The sequence below is a fragment of the Dendrobates tinctorius genome, unplaced genomic scaffold (assembly GCF_039654945.1).
Source record: "Dendrobates tinctorius isolate UK_male_01 unplaced genomic scaffold, ASM3965494v1 ptg000097l, whole genome shotgun sequence".
NCBI lineage: Eukaryota > Metazoa > Chordata > Amphibia > Anura > Dendrobatidae > Dendrobates > Dendrobates tinctorius.
The window spans coordinates 22,910,446-22,931,324 of NW_027361765.1; the positions used below are offsets into that span (position 1 = coordinate 22,910,446).

General features: G+C 43.6%; 1 protein-coding gene across 2 annotated transcripts in view; it reads left to right on the top strand.

The window, feature by feature from the left end:
• Positions 1–20,879, top strand: part of MYO1E (myosin IE) — a 274,229-nt gene that overhangs the window by 189,381 nt on the left and 63,969 nt on the right. For both annotated transcript variants that reach the window (XM_073586955.1, XM_073586956.1), the window contains 3 exons: positions 381–462; positions 712–818; positions 7,060–7,158. In XM_073586955.1, the coding sequence (XP_073443056.1) occupies positions 381–462; positions 712–818; positions 7,060–7,158 (288 nt within the window). The remainder of the gene's footprint in view (positions 1–380; positions 463–711; positions 819–7,059; positions 7,159–20,879) is intronic.

Here is a 20,879-nt window from a genome sequence, read left to right on the forward strand (position 1 = left end):
ACAGGGAGTGTCGGGCACTCTTTGCTCTTTTGATACATAACTTTTACTTGGAATGTAGTTCTAATATTATCTTTGTGCTCTTTTACACCTGTTTAACTATCCACTGTCTTGTCTTTTTCATGTGATGTAAATTATTTTGCTGTAATATATTAAAAAAAATATTTTGATATTTTATTTGGAATTCTATTGCTCCTTTTTCTTGGTGGTTTGTATTTGTAATTATGGGAGGATCCTATGCTAATTTAACCCCCCTTCACCACTAGGTATAGGGATTAATTAATTGTACACAATAGGTTTTCTGTTCTAAGATCTTTGTTCTTATATAAAATGAACAAATATGTAGTTAATTTTTTTTTTTTTTTTTTTTTAACCTTTTTCAGGCCTTTCATAAAAGCTTTATTTCCGGAAAATCTTCAAGCCGAAAAGAAGGGTCGTCCGACAACGGCAAGCAGTAAAATCAAGGTAAGTTTATATGAGTAGGATCTCAATGTAGTGGCAGATTTCACATTTTGATTTTTGCACACAGCTGAACAGATTGTAGGAAACCATTAACAAATGAGTTTCTCATCGCTTTGGGCTGCTTTCTGTTGGTGCCTATGATGATTACTGTCGCTAGACTTATTAAAAAAAAAAGTTACATCATGGGCAGAGCAAGAGTAAGTGAATCATTATCCGTGCAGTATTTTGCTCATAATTTTTATTTTATTAAAGAAACAAGCCAATGACCTGGTGAACACTTTGATGAAGTGTACCCCACACTATATCCGCTGCATCAAGCCTAATGAAACCAAGAAACCTCGGGACTGGGAGGAGAGCAGGTATGTAGCCATTCATTTATATAGTTATTAACAGCTTACATCTTATCATTCATTGTGCAATATGCCACAGTTGGACTGAAAACTGTACAAAGAATAAACTGCCAAGTGCTTCCCTCTAACACCTTGAACAAGGACATCTTTATCAGGGTGGATTAATGCATTATTTGAATATCCCTGGCTGGGGTCATTAAGTTGCTTATCTAAAATTAGTGGGTTTAAAGGTCCCTTGTTTTGGCTGCTGTGATTTAGAAATATAAGTTTCTAGACCAAATTTCCTAAATCATTCTGTAAAATAAAAAAGGTAAAATTAGTGTCACATATAACCTTCCTGAAAACCGCAGCAAAAACAAGGGTCTATACCAACAAGACCAATTTATGTGATCAAAATAAACAGTTTTGCGCTGGTTCCAGGTACACTATTAAATTATGCCCAAATGATGTCCTGTTATATAGTTTTAACTGATTACTCTAGTCAATGTAAAGTTCCGTTACCTTATTGCGCTGTGTAATGAAGGTCCTGTAGAGTTGCTTGTTGTGTTGAAATCCTTGCAATGAAAAATTCAGGAATAGAAGATTGTCCCGGTTAGGCCTGTTTCACACTTCAGTTTTTTGGTGTCAGTTAAAATCCGCCAAAATGGCGGAAAGCGGATCCGTTGCGAACTGATGTGAACGGATGCCACCGGATCCGTTTTTTTGACGGATCCGATGAATGAAGAATTTTAAAGGAACCACTGCCCGGGAGGGGGAGAGAATTTTCTTTATCGCCTTATTGGGGGACACAGAATACCATGGGTGTATGCTGCTACTGCTAGGAGGCTGACACTATGCAAAACAAGAACATTAGCTCCTCCCCGGCAGTATACACCCACCGACAGGCACTAGGCACCTCAGTTTGTGCTTAGTGTCTGTATGAGGTGGACCGGGATCTTCCCAGATCCGCAATTAACCTTTTCTTTCTTTAGGTGTTCTAGTGTGAACTTTTTAATTCTCTTGTCTTTTATTTTGCAGATTCAAGTCGGGAAACAGGGTGAAAATTCACTCTGCTTTCCCATATCAGGCGGCTGAGCGAGCAGTGTGGTGATCCCACATCGCAACTCTCAGTGCGCTGGCAGGACTTTGTCCCATATCACCTCTGGGTGCTATGGGATGCGGACAGGTGGCTGGTCCTTGCCAAAATCCCCCTCCTCACCCCTCTCTCGGGACAGGGCTGAGAGGAAGACGGCGATCGCAAGATTCCCCTCGCCATCAAGAGGTTAATGCCGTCTTCTACAAAAAGCGGGTACAGAGGACAGCGGCCACTACCCTAGTGAGAGGCCCCTGTGGTCATCCTCTTCAGGGACTTCAGGTAGGTGCCTGAACGATCCCTCCAGCCCGCAGCATCCCCAAAAGGCACATTGGTGGGTAACTGGACATCACCGCTACTCATTACGCCTGTGCGCGCTGTAAAAGGAAGTGGGCTTCGGGTCAGCCATCTCCTTTCTGCCCGTCCTGCAGTCCTTCAGCTATGTCGGCCTCTCAGGAGCACACAGATCCCCGTGATGGGGGCACTTCTCCTCTCCCAGAATGGGCCGTAGCCATGTCTCAGTCGGTATCCGATCTGACCAAAGTCTCTCAGTCCCTGGTCCAGGTCCTAGAACGTTTGCCTCAGCTATCTTCAGCCACCGCTGCTCCGACCGCCTCTCAGGGTGAGTCGTCCGCTCCTGACCGCGACCTTCAGAGGGACAGGCCGAATAGGATGTCCAGGAAGCGTCTCCTATCGGGCTCGTCTTCCAGTTCGCTAGGCCCGTCTGCTTCACCCAGGTGTCCGTCTCCTTCAGTGGACGACCTTGGGTCAGACGACGATCCACAATCAGGATCTAGTTCAGAAGCAGATGACATGTCTAAAACACGAAGTATGGTCGATAGTCTTCTTTCAGCTATTTTCCAAACCCTGGAGATTAAGCAGGACAAGCTCCTTCCTCAGGAATGTTCTGTCCCATTTAAACGGTCAAAACCTCCATCTAAAACTTTTCCAAACCACTACGAGTTTGATACTACTCTAGCCAAACATTGGGAGCACCCTGAGCAACGCTTTTCGGGCCGCAGGTATTTGGATGTTTTGTACCCATTTGAGGCTGATTTGCTTTCTAAATGGACCAAAGTCCCTGAAGTGGACCCTCCCGTTTCTCGCATAGCCTCTAAGACAGTTCTGTCCCTTCAAGACGGTGCATCGCTTAAGGATCCGACGGACAGGCAGTTAGAATCTTTGGCGAAGTCTATCTTTGAGGCCTCCGGTGCCTCCCTCTGCCCTATTTTCGCCTCCTCCTGGGTAGCTAAAGTCATTTCGGCTTGGGCAAAAATTCTTCGCAGGGGCATCTTAGCGGCAGCTCCCCAGGACGAGCTGGCAGATCAAATTAATCACGCGGGTAAATACCTTTTAGCCGCCTCCTTAGATGCGGCCGGTTGTGTAGCTAGGGCTAACAGCAATATAGTAGCTGTACGCCGAGTTCTTTGGCTAAAGTCATGGAATGCGGATACCACCTCAAAAAAGTCGCTCACCAATCTGCCCTTCCATGGTTCTAGGCTCTTTGGGGCCAAACTGGATCAAATAATTTCCGATGCCACTGGGGGTAAAAGTACTTCTCTCCCCCAGTCTCGACCAAGACGCTTCTTTAATAGAAAGGGTTTTCGGCCCTTTAGGCCCTTTCGTCTGTTCTCGTCCACAGAGAGATCTGTCCAGCAAGAGCGTCCTTCCGCTTCTAGGGAGCGAGAGCAGAAGAAACCTTCTTACAAGCCCGCTCCCCGCTGGAGATCTAGAGGACAATACTCCAGGTCCTCAGGTGCCCGTTCTGGTAGGTTTGCCTCCAAGTGACGGGGCACCCCCACCTGGAAATTTTTCCAGGGTGGGAGGCAGACTTTCCTTTTTCGTGGACGCTTGGCTGTCGGTTGTCGACGACGCTTGGGTCAGGAAAATCATCGCATCCGGTTACAAGATCGAATTTTCTTCCCCGCCAGACAGGCGTTTTTTCCTTTCTCGTCCTCCAAGACAACGGTCCCACATTCCAGGATTCTTTCAGGCAGTCTCCTCCCTTCTTTCCGCCGGAGTGATTGTTCCCGTTCCCTCAGACGAACGGTTTTCAGGGTTTTACTCAAATCTCTTCGTAGTCCCGAAGAAAGACGGTTCCCTGCGGCCAATCCTGGACCTCAAATTGCTCAATCGCCACGTGAAGATTCTTCACTTCAAAATGGAGTCTCTTCGATTGGTGATAGCCTCAATGGAACCCGGAGAATTCCTCTGCTCTGTGGACATACGGGATGCCTATCTTCACATCCCTGTTTGCTTGCAACATCAGAAATATCTCAGGTTTGCGATTCAGGATGATCATTACCAGTTCACGGCTCTCCCTTTCGGCCTAGCCTCCGCTCCCCGTGTTTTCACGAAAGTGATGGCGACGGTCATGGCCATCCTTCGATCCAGAGGGATTCTCATCATTTCTTATCTGGACGATCTCTTAATCAAGGGCTCGTCCCCTCACGACTGTCTCCTAAGTCTTCAGATAACTCTGGATACTCTCGACCGTCTCGGATGGTTAGTCAACGAAGAAAAGTCCGTCCTCAGCCCCACTCAGCGTCTGACCTTTTTAGGCATGGAGTTCGACACGAACCTGGCCTGGGTGTTTCTTCCGAGGGAGAAATTTGCGGCTCTGTTCAAAGGGATTCGAGCCCTCAAACGGCCAACGCCCATTCCCCTTCGATTCTGCATGAAAATTCTGGGGAAGATGGTAGCTTCCTTGGAAGCCGTGCCCTTTGCACAGTTCCACCTTCGTCCTCTTCAGCTGTCCCTCCTTTCAGCCTGGGACAAGACGACGAGGTCCTTAGACCGGCCAATCCTTCTCCCCCTCAAAGTGAGGCAATCCCTCACTTGGTGAACGATGTCTACATCAGTCCTACAAGGGAGGTCCTTCCTCCCGCTTCGGTGGCAAGTCATCACCACCGACGCCAGCCTCCTGGGTTGGGGAGCGGTTTTTCATCAGAGGACGGCTCAAGGACACTGGAACCCTCAGGAAGCTCTTCTTCCTATCAATCTGCTCGAGATCAGAGCAATCTTTCTGGCCCTTCTTCGCTGGCAACCCCTTCTCGTCGGCAAGCCGATCCGCATTCAGTCGGACAACGCCACGGCTGTGGCATACATAAACCATCAGGGCGGCACGCGCAGCCACCAAGTCATGTCAGAAGTGGCCAGGATTCTGCGCTGGGCGGAACGTTTCGTCCCAGCAATCTCTGCCGTGCACATTCCAGGGGTGGAAAACTGGGCAGCCGACTTTCTGAGTCATCAAGGCCTAGCGTCAGGCGAATGGTCTCTCCATCCCTCAGTCTTCGATCAGATATGCAAGCGCTGGGGTTCTCCGGACGTCGACCTCATGGCATCTCGGATGAACCACAAAGTTCCGCGCTTCGTAGCCAGGTCCAGGGATCATCTAGCCGTCGCTTGCGATGCCCTAGTAATTCCGTGGTCCCAGTTCCAACTCCCTTATCTTTTTCCACCTCTTGCCTTGATCCCAAGAGTGGTCAAGAAGATAAAATCGGAAGGCGTTCCAGTAATTCTTGTGGCTCCAGACTGGCCGAGACGGCCTTGGTATGCGGAACTGGTGAACATGCTCGCGGACGTTCCCTGGAGACTTCCAGTCCGTCCATCCAAATCCACGATTGCTCGCTGGATTCGTTCTACCATTCAGGAAGCATACCGACTTCAGGAAAAACGGCCCCCTCCGGGAGTGAGAGCTCGCTCCACCCGGGCTGTGGCAGCTTCGTGGGCCGTTCGACACCAGGCTTCGGCTCTGCAACTTTGCAGGGCCGCGACCTGGTCGTCCTTGCAAACCTTTGCGAGGTTCTACAGGGTTCATACCCAGGCCTCGTCTGATGCAGTTGTTGGTAGGAAGGTGCTGCAGGCGGCGGTGGCGCACCGGCCGACCTAAGCCTTTCCTGTTCTTTCGTTCCTTATTGCTGTTCCCGCCCTTGGGACTGCTTTGGAACGTCCCATGGTATTCTGTGTCCCCCAATAAGGCGATAAAGAAAGATGGATTTTTGGTTCTTACCGTAAAATCTCTTTCTTGGAGCCTTCATTGGGGGACACAGCACCCTCCCTGTTTAAATTGTACCGTGTTGGGTCTTTGAGTCCCCTGTTGGGTTGGTACATATGTTTAGAGAGTTTCCGTTGCTTCTCCTACTGCTTTTGCACCAACTGAGGTGCCTAGTGCCTGTCGGTGGGTGTATACTGCCGGGGAGGAGCTAATGTTCTTGTTTTGCATAGTGTCAGCCTCCTAGCAGTAGCAGCATACACCCATGGTATTCTGTGTCCCCCAATGAAGGCTCCAAGAAAGAGATTTTACGGTAAGAACCAAAAATCCATCTTTTTCTGTGTGCCAGAAATGATTTAAGGGTTAAATTTCCACCTGAATTCATTCCTCCGGGCATGCGCACTATAAAAATGCGGATCCTGCAGCAAAAAAAAGTTGCATGGTCCGTCCAGGCATCTCGGCGGACGCAAAAAAATTGACGGATCCGCAAAAAAACGGATCCAACGGATGGTCATCCGTCAAGATCCGCCGGTAATGCAAATCAATGTGGAAAAAAACGGATCCGCCAAAAAAATGGCGGATCCGTTTTTTTGCAAAAACGACGTATTTTGACTGATGGTCAAAAACGGAAGTGTGAAACAGGCCTTAGGGATGCTGTGGATACCTGGTCGCTTGAAAATAGCGTTGCAGCGTTGTCCCGGCCGGTGACAGTGCTGAATATCAGTGTCCTGCGGTACTGGAGGGAGCACGTGTCAGCGCATGTACCGACTGCAGGACCTGTAAGACCTGCGTGACGTCTTCAGTCATGTGACTCTCCCGCGATCATATGGTGCACACTAGTTCACAACGGAGGATGACAAAAAACATTTCCTATGCGTTTTGAAAAATGACGTTTTCCTTCATCAGGGATCCCTGCATAAATTTAATAGTGTACCTGGAACCAGCGCAAAACTATTTATCGTTCTGTAAAATAGCTATACGATGGAGCACTGTATGGTTCATCCTGTAGATCTGCTGTGACTCGGGTCTCCCGCTGAACATGGCTGAACATGGCATTGTGTTATGAATTTGGCATAGACATGGTAAAATTTGGCACGTTAATATGATATGCTGAAAACTTTGTGTTCATGAAACGTAGACCTTCTTAAACTATTGTAATCCATGTTTCTGATTTTTTTCCACAGGGTGAAACATCAAGTAGAATATTTGGGTCTGAAGGAAAACATCCGCGTGCGCCGAGCAGGATATGCCTACAGGAGGGTGTTCAAGAAATTCCTGCAGAGGTGAGGATGGCATTCCTCTGCTAAATGTGACACACAAGTTAGGTCTGGAAAACCTGCCAGACTTCCCTCTCTAATTACATCATTCAAGGGTCTAACTATAAACTACAGTTTTTCGCTAGCTACTAAGTTGTAACCCTTTTGCACATCTTTGATTTTGTATGGGTTCATATATATATAGAGAGAGATAGATAGAGATATATATATATATATAATAATATTATATATATATCAGTTTTTGAGTTCTGAAAACTGTACACGTTGATGAGGCAGTATCTTGTGGTCTCATAGACTTCTAAGTAGAAAAGTGTCAAATGAAAGGAGTGGTAAAGGGACTCCTGAGAAATTCCTCTACTTAGTAATGCAGAAATACGGCATTTTTACTGTTTTTATGAATACCCCAATGGGATAACCATTTTCTGTTGTTTTTTTTTTTTTTTTTTTTTGTTTTGTTTTTTTTTTTTTTTTTGTTTGTTTTATCTTCTCATTTTGTATTTGTAGGGGTTGTCCCAGTACTTTTATTAATGGACTATACTTAAAGGTCATAAATATCAGATTGGTGGGGGTGGGACACCCAGCATTCCCACAGATTAGCTGTCAACTGTATAGTGGCAGCAGTGGGCTACTGCAGATCCACTCCCATTCATTTGAATGGGGGCTGATGTGCAGTACCCCACTGCAGCCACTTTATAGATAATGGAGCTGTAACAAAGCACATTGAGCTTCTGCCACCACAGAGAACTTCTGATAGGCTGATAGGCAGGGGTGCTGTGCGCTGCACCCCCACCGATCTGATATTGCTGATCTACCCTAAGGATAGGCTATCAATATAAAATACTGGACAACCCCTTTAAAGAAAATCTCCAGACGTAAGACAAATGTATCCTGCAAGCCCTTAACAATGCTGTCCAATTGACAAAGATCAATGCTTATTTTATTTGTCCAATGCCATTGCTGTGTTTCACCAAAATGAAAGCGCTTTACTTCTGTATCAGTGACAGACCTACCATTGATACAACCTGTGCAGCCGCACAGGGGTCCAAGAGGCAAAAGGGCCCAATTATCCCCCCCCAAGGTCGGTGGAATGGTGCAATATGCTGAGCTATTGGACTGCAATGGGCGCATATATTCCTCTTACAAAGGGGCCTTCTTCTGTCCGTGTGCCCCTGACCTGTATTCGGCATGCCTTCTGCAGACTGATGGGTCACAACACCCGTCACACAGAAATAGATGACACAATACTGGAGCATTCAATATTGTCAATTTTTGTGACGTTTCAGTGTTTAAAGGGGAAGGGCACCCAAAGACTGTCCATCATTTCATCCTTCAATTGTTTGTGCGATCTGTGAAAGCATGAGGAATCCTCCACCACACCTCTGTGTGCTATGCAGACGGCTACTAATGTTCTATGCATTAGGGAGTGTATAGTCTTCTCTCCACCTTACCAGATGCTCTATCAAGTTTAGTAACGTTCAGTTATATCGAAGGCGAAAAGTCTTTTCCTGTCATGTAACTTTTAGGAACGATTCTAAACCCAGCACTGGTGTCTTTCCATCCTCACCAATGTGATCTTTCATCCTGAAGGGGTAAAACCTGGGACCTTTACCAATGCGTACAAGGGTGTTGTGACTACTGTTCTGACTCACGGCCATCAGTCTCTGTAGAGATTAACGGAGGGGGAGCTCTAGGGAAATTTGGGAACCCCCTTCGATCAGGCATGTATGGCATATTTCTCAGATATGCCATTCTTTTTTAAGATGGGAATATTATCTTATCAACGTGTAAAGATTAAACTTAAAAATTTGATTCACGCTTGAGTTGGTTCTGTAGTTTTGCCTACAAGGACTTGGTTTGTGCTGGGTTTTATACTAATCCTCAATTGTTTATTGATGGGTGGCTCAGTATAGCACTTTTTTATTTTCTGCCAAAAAATCTAAACTTGAAAAAAAAAAAAATCTTAACAGTATTACCAGTTGACCGTAGACGTTGACTGTTAATATGCTATGATCACTTTTGTTGGACGGGTCCTCTAATTTCACACAGTTGAAGTTTAAAAAAAAGTAAAATATTTTGCAATCTTGCAAATTGGAAAATAAGCACTTGTAGATTTGGGCAGCTTACAGTCGGCACCTATGCTGTAGATGAGGATTAGTGTAGAACTCTTTGATTCAGCGACATCATGTCCTGAGAGCTGTAATAAAAGGAGAAGGTTGTGTGTAAGAACCTGGCGGGACTGGAAATGCGTGTTTCTCTGTTTGCTGCTGTTTTCTTCTGACAGATTCCTGGCAGCACTCAATAACCAGAGATGTGAATAGACAATTCTGTGCAGTATTTTTTATTTGCATGCAAAGATCCCAGTGAATGACTGGTGTGTTCAAGTGTACAGTCATTGGAAACCTTAAACTCAATGGCTAAGTTTTCTGTCCAGAAACAATGCAAAGAAATAATCACGTTTTCTGCCATCATAGCTCTATTGTTCCCATAGATGTTGGATCACAGCACTATATTTACAGACTAAAAATGAGAAGCTGTACTTTATATAGCAGATAGTGCACGCAACCAGGCATTGGTATAAACCCAGCAAATGAAGTGAGACGAAATCTATAAAACTACATTTTTATTATACCAATAATACAGTTAAAAAAATATATAAAATCAGGAAAAGGTGCTGAGAAAATGTGTTCCTGGGAGAAAACGTGGTGCTATGGAGCCATAACCCTTTGTCCCAACGCACGTTTCACCCAGCTTTATCGAGGGGCGTTTTCTTCCAGGGACACAACGAGGTATAAACCTTTCTTTAATATTTGCAGCACCATGTTTAGTAATGGGTGGGATTTTCTATTTGACCTGGAGTAGTCTATCCTTTGGACACAAACCACAGTAATTAGTGGTAATATCACACTATGGTATCAAGTATCGGTGACATGGGTTTTTGTGTTCACACAATAGTAGGCTATAAAAAGTAAAGGGGCATTTTTTTTTTTCAGTGTAGCATTTATACATCATTGAATTCCCTGTTTATCACTGCCACATAAGCACTTTATGCATAATATTGTTTGTTTACATTTGCAGTATGCACTTTATAATTTCTCAAATTGTGTGTGTATATATATATTTGCTATTTGTAATCACACTTGTGATATAGCACCAGCTTCTGAAGGTTTCTTGATATAGGATCTTGTTATATTGCATTTTACACTTTAGAATTTAGATTAGCTATACTGTAATTTTGTCTAACTTTTTTGGCTTGCCTTTTGTCATTTGCTATAACTTATGGCATATCAGTATATTTAATACAATATTGGCTCACTGATTCATATTTTTCAAGGACAGTATGCCATATTCTGAATTTTATCAATTACTTATATTTATGAATCATATTAAATAACAATTGAGTCTCCGCCACACTATAAGCATTTGCTGGGATAATGTGCCTCCAAGCATTGTTTCTTTGATATTCAATCTCCATTGAAGGAGAACAATTATAGAGACACTCTGCCATTTGAATCTTCGGTTTATTACCTGTTCCTGCTGTTATACTTGTCTGTGTCCCTCAGTTTTTTCTCAGCACTTTTTTACTGATTTTTTTTTTTTATTTTTTTTTAAACTATGGTATTAGTACAATAAAAACTTAATTTTATATATTCTCACTTCATTTCCTGGGTTTTACCAATGCCTGGTTTTGTGTGATATGAAGTGCTGCCCTGTTTTGGGGTATATAGAAGACTTGTTAGTGATTAGTTTTATATACAGTTAGGTCCATATATATTTGGACAGAGACAACATTTTTCTAATTTTGGTTCTAGACATTGCCACAATGAATTTTAAACAAAACAATTCAGATGCAGTTGAAGTTCAGACTTTCAGCTTTCCTTTGAGGGTATCCACATTAAAATTGGATGAAGGGTTTAGGAGTTTCAGCTCCTTAACATGTGCCACCCTGTTTTTAAAGGGACCAAAAGTAATTGGACAGAGTAAATAATTGTAAATAAAATGTTCATTTCTAGTACTTGGTTGAAAACCCTTTGTTGGCAATGACTGCCTGAAGTCTTGAACTCATAGACATCACCAGACGCTCTGTTTCCTCCTTTTTGATGCTCTGCCAGGCCTTCACTGCGGTGGTTTTCAGTTGCTGTTTATTTGTGGGCCTTTCTGTCTGAAGTTTAGTCTTTAACAAGTGAAATGCATGCTCAATTGGGTTGAGATCAGGTGACTGACTTGGCCATTCAAGAATATTCCACTTCTTTGCCTTAATAAACTCCTGGGTTGCTTTGTTTTGGGTCATTGTCCATCTGTAGTATGAAACGACAACCAATCAGTTTGGCTGCATGTGGCTGGATCTGAGCACACAGTATGGCTCTGAATACCTCAGAATTCATTCGGCTGCTTCTGTCCTGTGTCACAGCATCAATAAACACTAGTGACCCAGTGCCACTGGCAGCCATGCATGCCCAAGCCATCACACTGCCTCCGCTGTGTTTTACGGATGATGTGGTATGCTTTGGATCATGAGCTGTACCACGCCTTTGCCATACCTTTCTCTTTCCATCATTCTTGTAGAGGTTGATCTTGGTTTCATCTGTCCAAAGAATGTTCTTCCAGAACTGTGCTGTTTTTTTTTTTTTGGTTTTTTTTGAACAATAAATTTTTATTGAAAGTTTACATTTTACAAATAAGGTGATGGCAAATCTCAATACAGAGCTGTATTTGCAATATGCATAAGAGAGCATGTAAACTGTTGACAAACAGACAAACTAACAGGGTAGGAGGCAAGGGAGGGGGGGAAGCCCGAGGAGGGGGGGTATGTTGTGTCCAATTATCGTTAATGGTTCAATCAGAATCAGGGGGATCTGGGTTGGTTAGATGAAATACAGGTGTGGCAAAGGGGGTGTGGCTGGCGTACTCCGCCCAGGGAAGCCATATTTTTCTCAAACTTACCGACTTTATCTGTAAGTATGGCAGATAATTTTTCGTTGATCATATGTCAAGAAAGGCGTGTTTTAATCGCAGATAAATCTAAATTTGTTTTTTTTTTCCATTCCAAAGCTATGGTTTGTTTGGCTGCCAGGAATATGAATGCAATGAGGGTTTGAGTGTGTTTAGGGATGTTGGGGATGCATTTGAGTAAGGCCTCCCAAGGGTTTTTTTTAAGGTTTAGATTTGTTATAGAGGAAACCAAATGGTAGATTCTGATCCAAAATCTATGTACGGTCGGGCATAGCCACCATGTATGGAACATATCTCCTGTGGAGTTGCACCCTCTAAAGCAATTTGGAGAGTAGTTGGCGACTGCCTTAGCCACTCTGGCCGTGGTCAGGTACCATCGGGCTAACGCCTTATAGTTAGTTTCCAACATAAGGGTATTTAATATTCCTCCAGTAGAGGAGGACCAAATTTGGGACCACTCCGAATCTGTCAAGGTGGAACCAATGTCAGACTCCCAGCGAGAAGTGTACTTTAAGCAGCGCCTATGAGAGGAGGAGTTGATATGTGAGTAGAGGAGAGATTTAGTACCTGGAGCATGTGGATTTTGATGGCATTTTTGTTCGAAGGGAGTAAAGGCGTAGGGAGGAGTAGAATTTTTTAGTAATGAGTTGACTAAGTTTTTAAGTTGTAGATAGCGAAATACCTCTCCAGGAAGGAAATTATATTTTTCACTCAGGACCGAGAATGGAATAATCCCGTCAACCTGTGCTGGCTTTTTTAGATTTTTTTTTTAGCAAAGTCCAGTCTAGCCTTTTTATTCTTGATTCTTATGAGTGGCTTGCACCGTGCAGTGAACCCTCTGTATTTACTTTCATGCAGTCTTCTCTTTATGGTAGATTTGGATATTGATACGCCTACCTCCTGGAGAGTGTTGTTCACTTGGTTGGCTGTTGTGAAGGGGTTTCTCTTCACCATGGAGATTATTCTGCAATCATCCACCACTGTTGTCTTCCGTTGGCGCCCACGTCTTTTTGCATTGATGCGTTCACCAGTGCTTTCATTCTTTCTCAGGATGTACCAAACTGTAGATTTTGCCACTTCTAATGTTGTAGCAATTTCTCGGATGGTTTTTTTCTGTTTTTGCAGCTTAAGGATGGCTTGTTTCACCTGCATGGAGAGCTCCTTTGACCGCATGTTTCCTTCACAGCAAAACCTTCCAAATGCAAGCACCACACCTCAACTCCAGGCCTTTTATCTGCTTAATTGAGTGACATAACGAAGGGATTGCCCACACCTGTCCATGAAATAGCCTTGGAGTCAATTGTCCAATCACTTTTGGTCCCTTTAAAAACAGGGTGGCACATGTTAAGGAGCTGAAACTCCTAAACCCTTCATCCAATTTTAATGTGGATACCCTCAAATGAAAGCTGAAAGTCTGAACTTCAACTGCATCTGAATTGTTTTGTTTAAAAATCCTTGTGGTAATGTCTAGAACCAAAATTAGAAAATGTTCTCTCCAAATATATATGGACCTAACTGTATCAGGTAGAATATACATTACCTACCAATAAGCTTCTTGTTGTTCAACTAAGTCGCTGTCATTTCTTTTCACTGTATTTAATCATGTTATTGTTGTAACATATATTTTTTTTTTTTTTTTATTTTTTTTTAGTGGGAATCTGTCACCAGGTTTTTGCTTCTCAATCTGAGAACAGTATGATGTAGAAGCAGAGACCCTGATTCTAGTTGTGTCCATTACTGGCTGCTTGCTGCAATTTTGATAAAATCACAGTTTTATCTGTTGTAGAATAAAGTTTTCTGAATGTTGAGCTTTGTATGATTTTGCCCAAACCACTGATTAGTGAGGGTGGGCTTGTACTTAACTCCCAAATATGGAGGACTCTCGTGGCAGCAGGTTTGTTAGGCCTTTAGAGATAATCTCCTACTGAGAAGTGTGTTTTTTTTTTTTTTTTTTTTTTTTTTGTTTTTTTTTTAACTACAGCAAGCAACCCAATGAGTGATAAATCGCTGGCATCCAGGTCTATGCCTGTACTTCATGCTGCTCTCAGATTAGGAGGCAAAAAACTGGTGATAAAAAAAAAAAAAACCCTGTACCCTTCAACTGAAATCTAATTTCAAATGAGTGAAATGGCAAAGTTCTCAAGCATGAAGGTATTCTATAGTTCACTGATTGTTTCCTATGTAACTGGTCACCTCTGCTGTTTTTCAGCCATGACCAATCTCCTGGACAAGGAGTGTGCACTTGCAAGTTCATTACTATAAATATTCTAAGGGCTCATACCCATATGTGTGGAAAAAAAAAGTTTGGATATCAGGACCGAATAAACCAGAAGAGTGTCAAGAGATTTTCTGTGCGTTTTTTTTTTTTTTTTTTTTTTTTCCTTTCTCTACGGAACATCCGCATGACATGCGTATGCAATCCGTATGCAGTACAATTTTTAGCGTGAGCTTTTCCATACAGCAACTGTCATTTACACATGGATATGGAGATATATATATATTTTGCATACAGTAAATACATATAGAATAGCTAGATATATGGATGTCAGTGATAAATACAATTAGTACAGTGTGCACAAATTACTGTATATGTATTTAATGATTATTTTTCTGAAAAAAAATTACATAGGCTCCCTCGCAACTTTCGTAACCAGCAGAGGGAAAGACGGCTGGAGGGCAGATGTTTAAAGCCTGGGAAGGGGGTAATACCCATAGAGCTTCCCAGTCTATTAATATCAGCTCACAGCTGTATAATTGGCCTTTACTGGCTATTAAATTTGGGGACCACCCCCAAAAAAGACGTGGGGTTCCTATAATAACCTGCAAAGGCTATGCAGACAGCTGCGGGCTGATACTAATAGGCTAGGAAGGGGCCATGGATACTGGCCCCCCCAGGCTAAAATCAACTCTGTCACCCCAGAAAAGGAGCATCTCTAAGATGCGCCAATTCTGGTACTTGGCTTCGCTCTTTCCACTTGCCCTGTAGTGGTGGCAAGTGGGGTAATAGTTGGGGGGGTTGATGTCACCGTCAGGTGACATCAAGCCCCGAGGTTGGTAATGGAGAGATGTCAATAAGACGCCCCCATTACTAACCTCCATAGTGTAAGAAAGCAGACACCCAGAAAAAAGTCCTTTAATTGAAAGACAGACTCCTTTAATCTTAATTAAACCATACTTGCGACCTCATCTATTCCCGCGATGCCATCGTCATGTGCAAAAGAGGTTAAACATATTCCTCACCTTTCCGCAGAGATGCGTTTAATCCATTTGTCCCACGACGGGTCCAGCTCTGCTACATCTAGATGGCAGGCTGCATGATGCGACCATACAACCTGTCATCCAGCAGAGACACTGAGCACCGTGTGCTCATTGTCTTTCTGTGAACTTCTATTCCCTGTCTGAGGGCACCGCGAGCGTGACAAAGTTCTCCTGCTCGCTGTGCCGTCTGAGGGTGTGTGCACACGTTGCGGATTCTGCTGCGGATCCACAGCGGATTTGGCCCTGCGGATCCATAGCAGTTTCTGCTGCGTTGTACAGTACCTTTATTTTCTATGGAAAGTGAAAAATGCTGTGCACATGCTGCAGATTTTTCTGCGTGGATTTGCTGCTGTTTCAAATCCGCAGCATGTCACTACTTTGTACAGAATCCGCAGTGGTTTTACACCTGCTCCATTTTACAGATGTCAAAACGCAGGGGAAAACCGCAGGCTAATATGCAGATAAAACGCAGGTCTTTTGACCTGCGGATTTTGCGAACTCTGCGCGGAAAAATCCGCAGCAGAATCCGCAACGTGTGCACACACCCTAACAGGACCTGCGAGTTCACGGCCAATGAACTCACTTCACCTATGTGACGTTGGTGACTCTTCATGGTCTGAGTGCTGTGCGTTGTTTTTTTTTTGTTTTTGTTTTTTTTCTCGCATCCATTGACTTGCATTGGCGAGTCTCATCCGAGATGAACAGCAAATCACAGCATGCTGCAATTTTTTTTCCCAGTATGATTTCAGCTGAGAAAAACGCAGATGAGATGTAACCCATTGAATAACATTGGTCGTATAAATAATATGACTGCACTCGTCCGTTTTTCTTGCAAATGAGTATGATCCCTAAGTGTTGCTCTTTATCTGCCTAACTTTGTTAAGCAGAGGCAAATCTACTTTTATTTAGCAGCGTGGAAGATGGAAATGTTCGGAAAGGTACAGGTGGAGGTGTTCAGACATGTCAGATATCACGAGTGCACCGCCCCACCCATCCTCTGAGTACTCCAATGTTCCCCCATACTCAGAAATACAGTAAGGCTGAGTTCACACGTGGCGTTTTTTTCGCGTTTCCGCGGCGGTTTTAACCGCGCGATTTTGCCGCAAAAACGCGAAAAATAAGCATCCCATGCATTCCTATGGGATTCCGCAATGCTGTACTGATGCTGCGGTTTTTACCGCGGCGGAATCGCTTCGCGGTAAAAACCGCAGCATGCTCATTAATTTGCGGAATTGCGGCGATCCCGCACCCATAGGAATACATTGTTCCGCTTACTTTCCGCATGTGGCTGTGCCCACCATGCGGAAAGTAAGCAGAACATTTGCGGATGGTACCCACGGTCCGGAGGAGAGGAGACTGTCCTCCGGGCTTTGGGTACCATATCCCTGTAAAAAATAGAATTTAAAATAAAAAATATTGTTATTCTCACCCTCCGACGTCCCGCGCAGCCTTCCTGCTTCTCTTCACGCTCTCGTTCCCAGTAGTCCTTTGCGAAAATGCCCGCGATGGCGTCCGTTCTCGCGGTCATTCGCACGACGTCATCGCGAATTACCGCGAGACGTCGCGATCCTGCGAGAACTGACGTCATCGCGGGCATTTTCGCAAAGGATTACTGGGAATGGATGCGCGGGACGTCGGAGGGTAAGAATAACACCATTTTTTATTTTTATTTTTTACATTCTATCTTTTACTATTGATGCTGCATAGGCGGCCTCAGTAGTAAAAAGTTGGTCACACTTGTTAAACACTATGTTTGACAAGTGTGACCAACCTGTCAATCAGTTCTCCAAGCGATGCTACAGATCGCTTGGAGAACGCTAGCATTTTGCAAGCTAATTACGCTTGCAAAATGCTAGTTTTTCCGCGGGAAAATCGCGGGAATTTAAAATGCGATTTTCCCGCAGACTGGAATTCCGGAATTTTCGCGGTAATTTCCGCGAGAGTTCCGGTACGTGTGCACTTAGCCTAAGAGGTTAATAGACTTTCTATTAAACTGGTATTCCAGGTTCATCATGAATGTCTGCAGTTGCTCTGACTGTAGACTTGTGAATCCACGCAGTGCACTGTAAAGGTTTTGGTGCTAGTGACGAGACAGTGCAGTCATGTGACTAGAAGTATGTGATATGCACACTCACAATCACATTTTGACTGGATGTGCACGGCTTCAATCAATTCACTTATGAGCGAGGCCGCGTATGTCTAGTCAGAATGTGGCATTGGGGCCAAAATAATATGGATATCGCGTACTTGTAGTTGCGTGCCCACACTGTTTTGCTGCTGGCACCAGAGAATCCTCACAGCATGCAATGTGGAGATTCACAAGTCTGCAGTCAGTGTCCCTAGTGTCTGCACCTGGAATAGGAGAAAAATGGATTGAGTTGTATCGAGAACTGGGATTAATGTGACTGGTGAAAATCTCTGTACAGCACTACAGACATACCCTTAATCTAAAAAAAATTGAACTAAGATTATGAAAGCACATATTTTAGTGGTACTTATTATACTTTGTGATATGTTAGACAATAAGACCGCAATCCTTGATGGTTACATCTTCACGAAAGCAATAGCACAGCATGTGGAACGGTTTCTTCTAGAGATGGACGCACCCCTGGCTGTTCGAGTTTGGCCAAACAGGAAAAAAAAAGTTTGGGCACCAGAACAGTACCCAGACCCCATTCACTTGAATGGCGGGCTCGAACATCCAGTGCTTGCCACGCTGTAATGTGTACGACAGCACGGAAAACTCTACTTCTGATCGGAGGTAAAATCCTTACCGCCGGTCAGACAGCCATGGTTACCACGCTGTCAAATTGACAGCGTGAAACTGCAGCTTTGATCGGATGTATAAAGTTTACCTTTGGTCACTGGCGTCAGCAAATGGGACTGCTGCTCATAACAGTTAGAGCAGGCAGCAACTAATGGGAGTATTCATTAGCTGGTGCCTGCGCTCAAAAAAAAAAGTGGGTTCCCCTGTAGTTTTATAACCAGCCAGGCAAAACTGACAGCTGGGGGCTGCAACCATCAGCTGCCAGCTTCATTCAGCAAGGCTGGTTATCAAGAAGAGATGATAAATCATTGAAAATCCGGCATGTAGTCCACCCCATCTTGGACAACCAGCCTTGCTAAAGTAGACAGCTGGGGGCTGGTATTCTCAGGCTGGTATTGGGCCATGTACATTGGCCTCACTCAGCCTAAAAATAGCAGCCCGCAACTGCCTAGAAAAGGCACAACTATTAGAGGTGTTCCAATTCTGGGACTTTGACTGGCTCTTCCCACTTGCCCTGTAGCGGTGGCGGGTGGGGTTGATCTCACCTTTGTATTGCCCGGTGACTTCAAGCCCACGGCTTAGTAATGGAAAGGCATCTAAAAGATGCCTATCCATTAGTACTCCTATAGTTATATGGTAAATAAAGACACACAGTATAAATTCTGTTCTTTTTAAATAAGAAGTGAAGTGTTTTGGTTTAATTTCAAATATAAATGAGTACAATGCCCATTCCTTTGAAGCCATCGTCTCCGCTAATGAAACAAAAATAAACAACAATATCACTCACCTGTCCGTCGTTCTGCACCACGCTGTAATCCATGTCAGGTCTGGATAGTAAGTATTCAACCTGGACGGTGCCAAGAGGCAACCGTCCTGGCTGAGAACTGCTGGTGAATGAGCTGCTGCGAGTGCTGCATCAGTGATGTCCTCAAGGTTACCGCCAGTCACTGAGGCTGAGTTTCCAGCCGGGCCAATGAACTGTGGTGACCTCCCTCCAGTAAGATCCCCCCCCTCCCCCAGCACAGTGAGTCTCATGGTGCAGAGGCGAGTTCACCACAGTGAAATTCTCGCGGTGAATTCTACTAGTGAGCAATAACTACAAGAATTATTTAATCCTCTTCCCTGTCAGATGTGATTTAAGAAATGACCTTTGAAGTTTCCATCCTGTTCATTTTCAGGAAGTTACTTGCCAATATTGATAAGAGAACTTTATGAACAGATCAGTTTTCTAATACCGTTTTATTACTGATTATATAATTTCCACTTTGTAATTGTTTACAGTCTACAAGACCAAGTATCTGCTTATGTCAAGGACTAATGCTCTCAACGATGGTGATCACATGTTTTTAGTGTTTCCCACTATAAATGGTTTATAAACTTTTTTGCCTTTCACACTGCAGTTTAGGAAATGAAGCCCTATTTTTTTGGCAGCATGAATTAATGTTGTTATTAATACTAATATACCGCCTAACTTTACAAGTCAGGAGTTACATGTACAAAGAATGACATTACAGAAGAATGTGGTTTAACAATTTGATCAAGAGCAAAAGATAAAAGGTGCTAATGTGTGGTAATTATATGAAATATTGCAAAGGTACAAGTAAACTAAAAGTCGCTTACCGCATGTAAGACGCACAGAAATGGCGACCACCACTGATACACACTGTAAGATTCATTGCAAACTAAATGTTGGTGGTTTTGTGCCAAAAAAAAAAAATCACTTGGTGAATGAATTGAGAAAATAGTTTTCCTACCCAATACAGGTGTCATTGTATTTTTTTTTTTTTTTTAAAGACCGTTCGGATTACATAGAATCTGTCACAAAGAGTCAACCATCTCAAGAGGTCTATGGGATTGCACATCACAGGAATTTAGTGATGCCTTAATATCTACAATCCAATGTGTTATTCTGGAGAAACCCATGTATTTCTTATATGTAGATGAGCTGTTCAGGGCTGTGGACTGGACACAGACCTGCATGAGAATCTGCTTCCAGAGCTTATTTTTAATAAAGGGGGAGTTAGGAGTGTGAGAGATGTAACTAACACAGTTGTAGAACTGAACTTTTTCGTCTTACAAATACATTTGTTGCAGCTCTACTGTATTGCAACACTGGCTGCTTGTGAGGCTGAAGCACTCAGAGGAACCTGCAGATGTCTGTTGGAGTTCTCACACTAGCGTACAGCATCCGATGCTTCTCATGCACGAGAATTGGATGCTATATTCAAATGACCCTCAGCTGAAACTGTAGCAAGTGTGATCAGTGTCATTTTACGATGATCCAAGTCTCTTGATGCCATAATTGGATCACAGGTGCATAGAAGATAGAGAGCTTAATTTCTCCATCTTCTCTATTGTGTCAATGTATATTGGACTGCACTCTAATAACATCAGAGTGCAGTCTGATGTTTTGCACGCACCTATAGACTTGTATTGGTGCATGTCAGCTGAAAAATGCTGCCAATCACAACCTGCAGTATTTTTTTTTTTTTTTTTTCTCATACCGACCTGGCATGAGGGAAAAAAAGGAGCTAGTCCGCACTGCTCCATACTATAATATTGGCAGAAGTGCGATCCGGCAAAACATCGAATAGCGCTCGTCTGTGTTTTACGCTGTCTAAGGCTACTTTCACACTTGTGTTTTTTTGCTGCGCGTTTTTTGCGCACACAAACGCATGAAAAAACTTATCATGCGTTTGTGTGTGTTTTTTTTGCGGGTTTTGGTGCATTTTTTTTAAAAACACATGCGTTT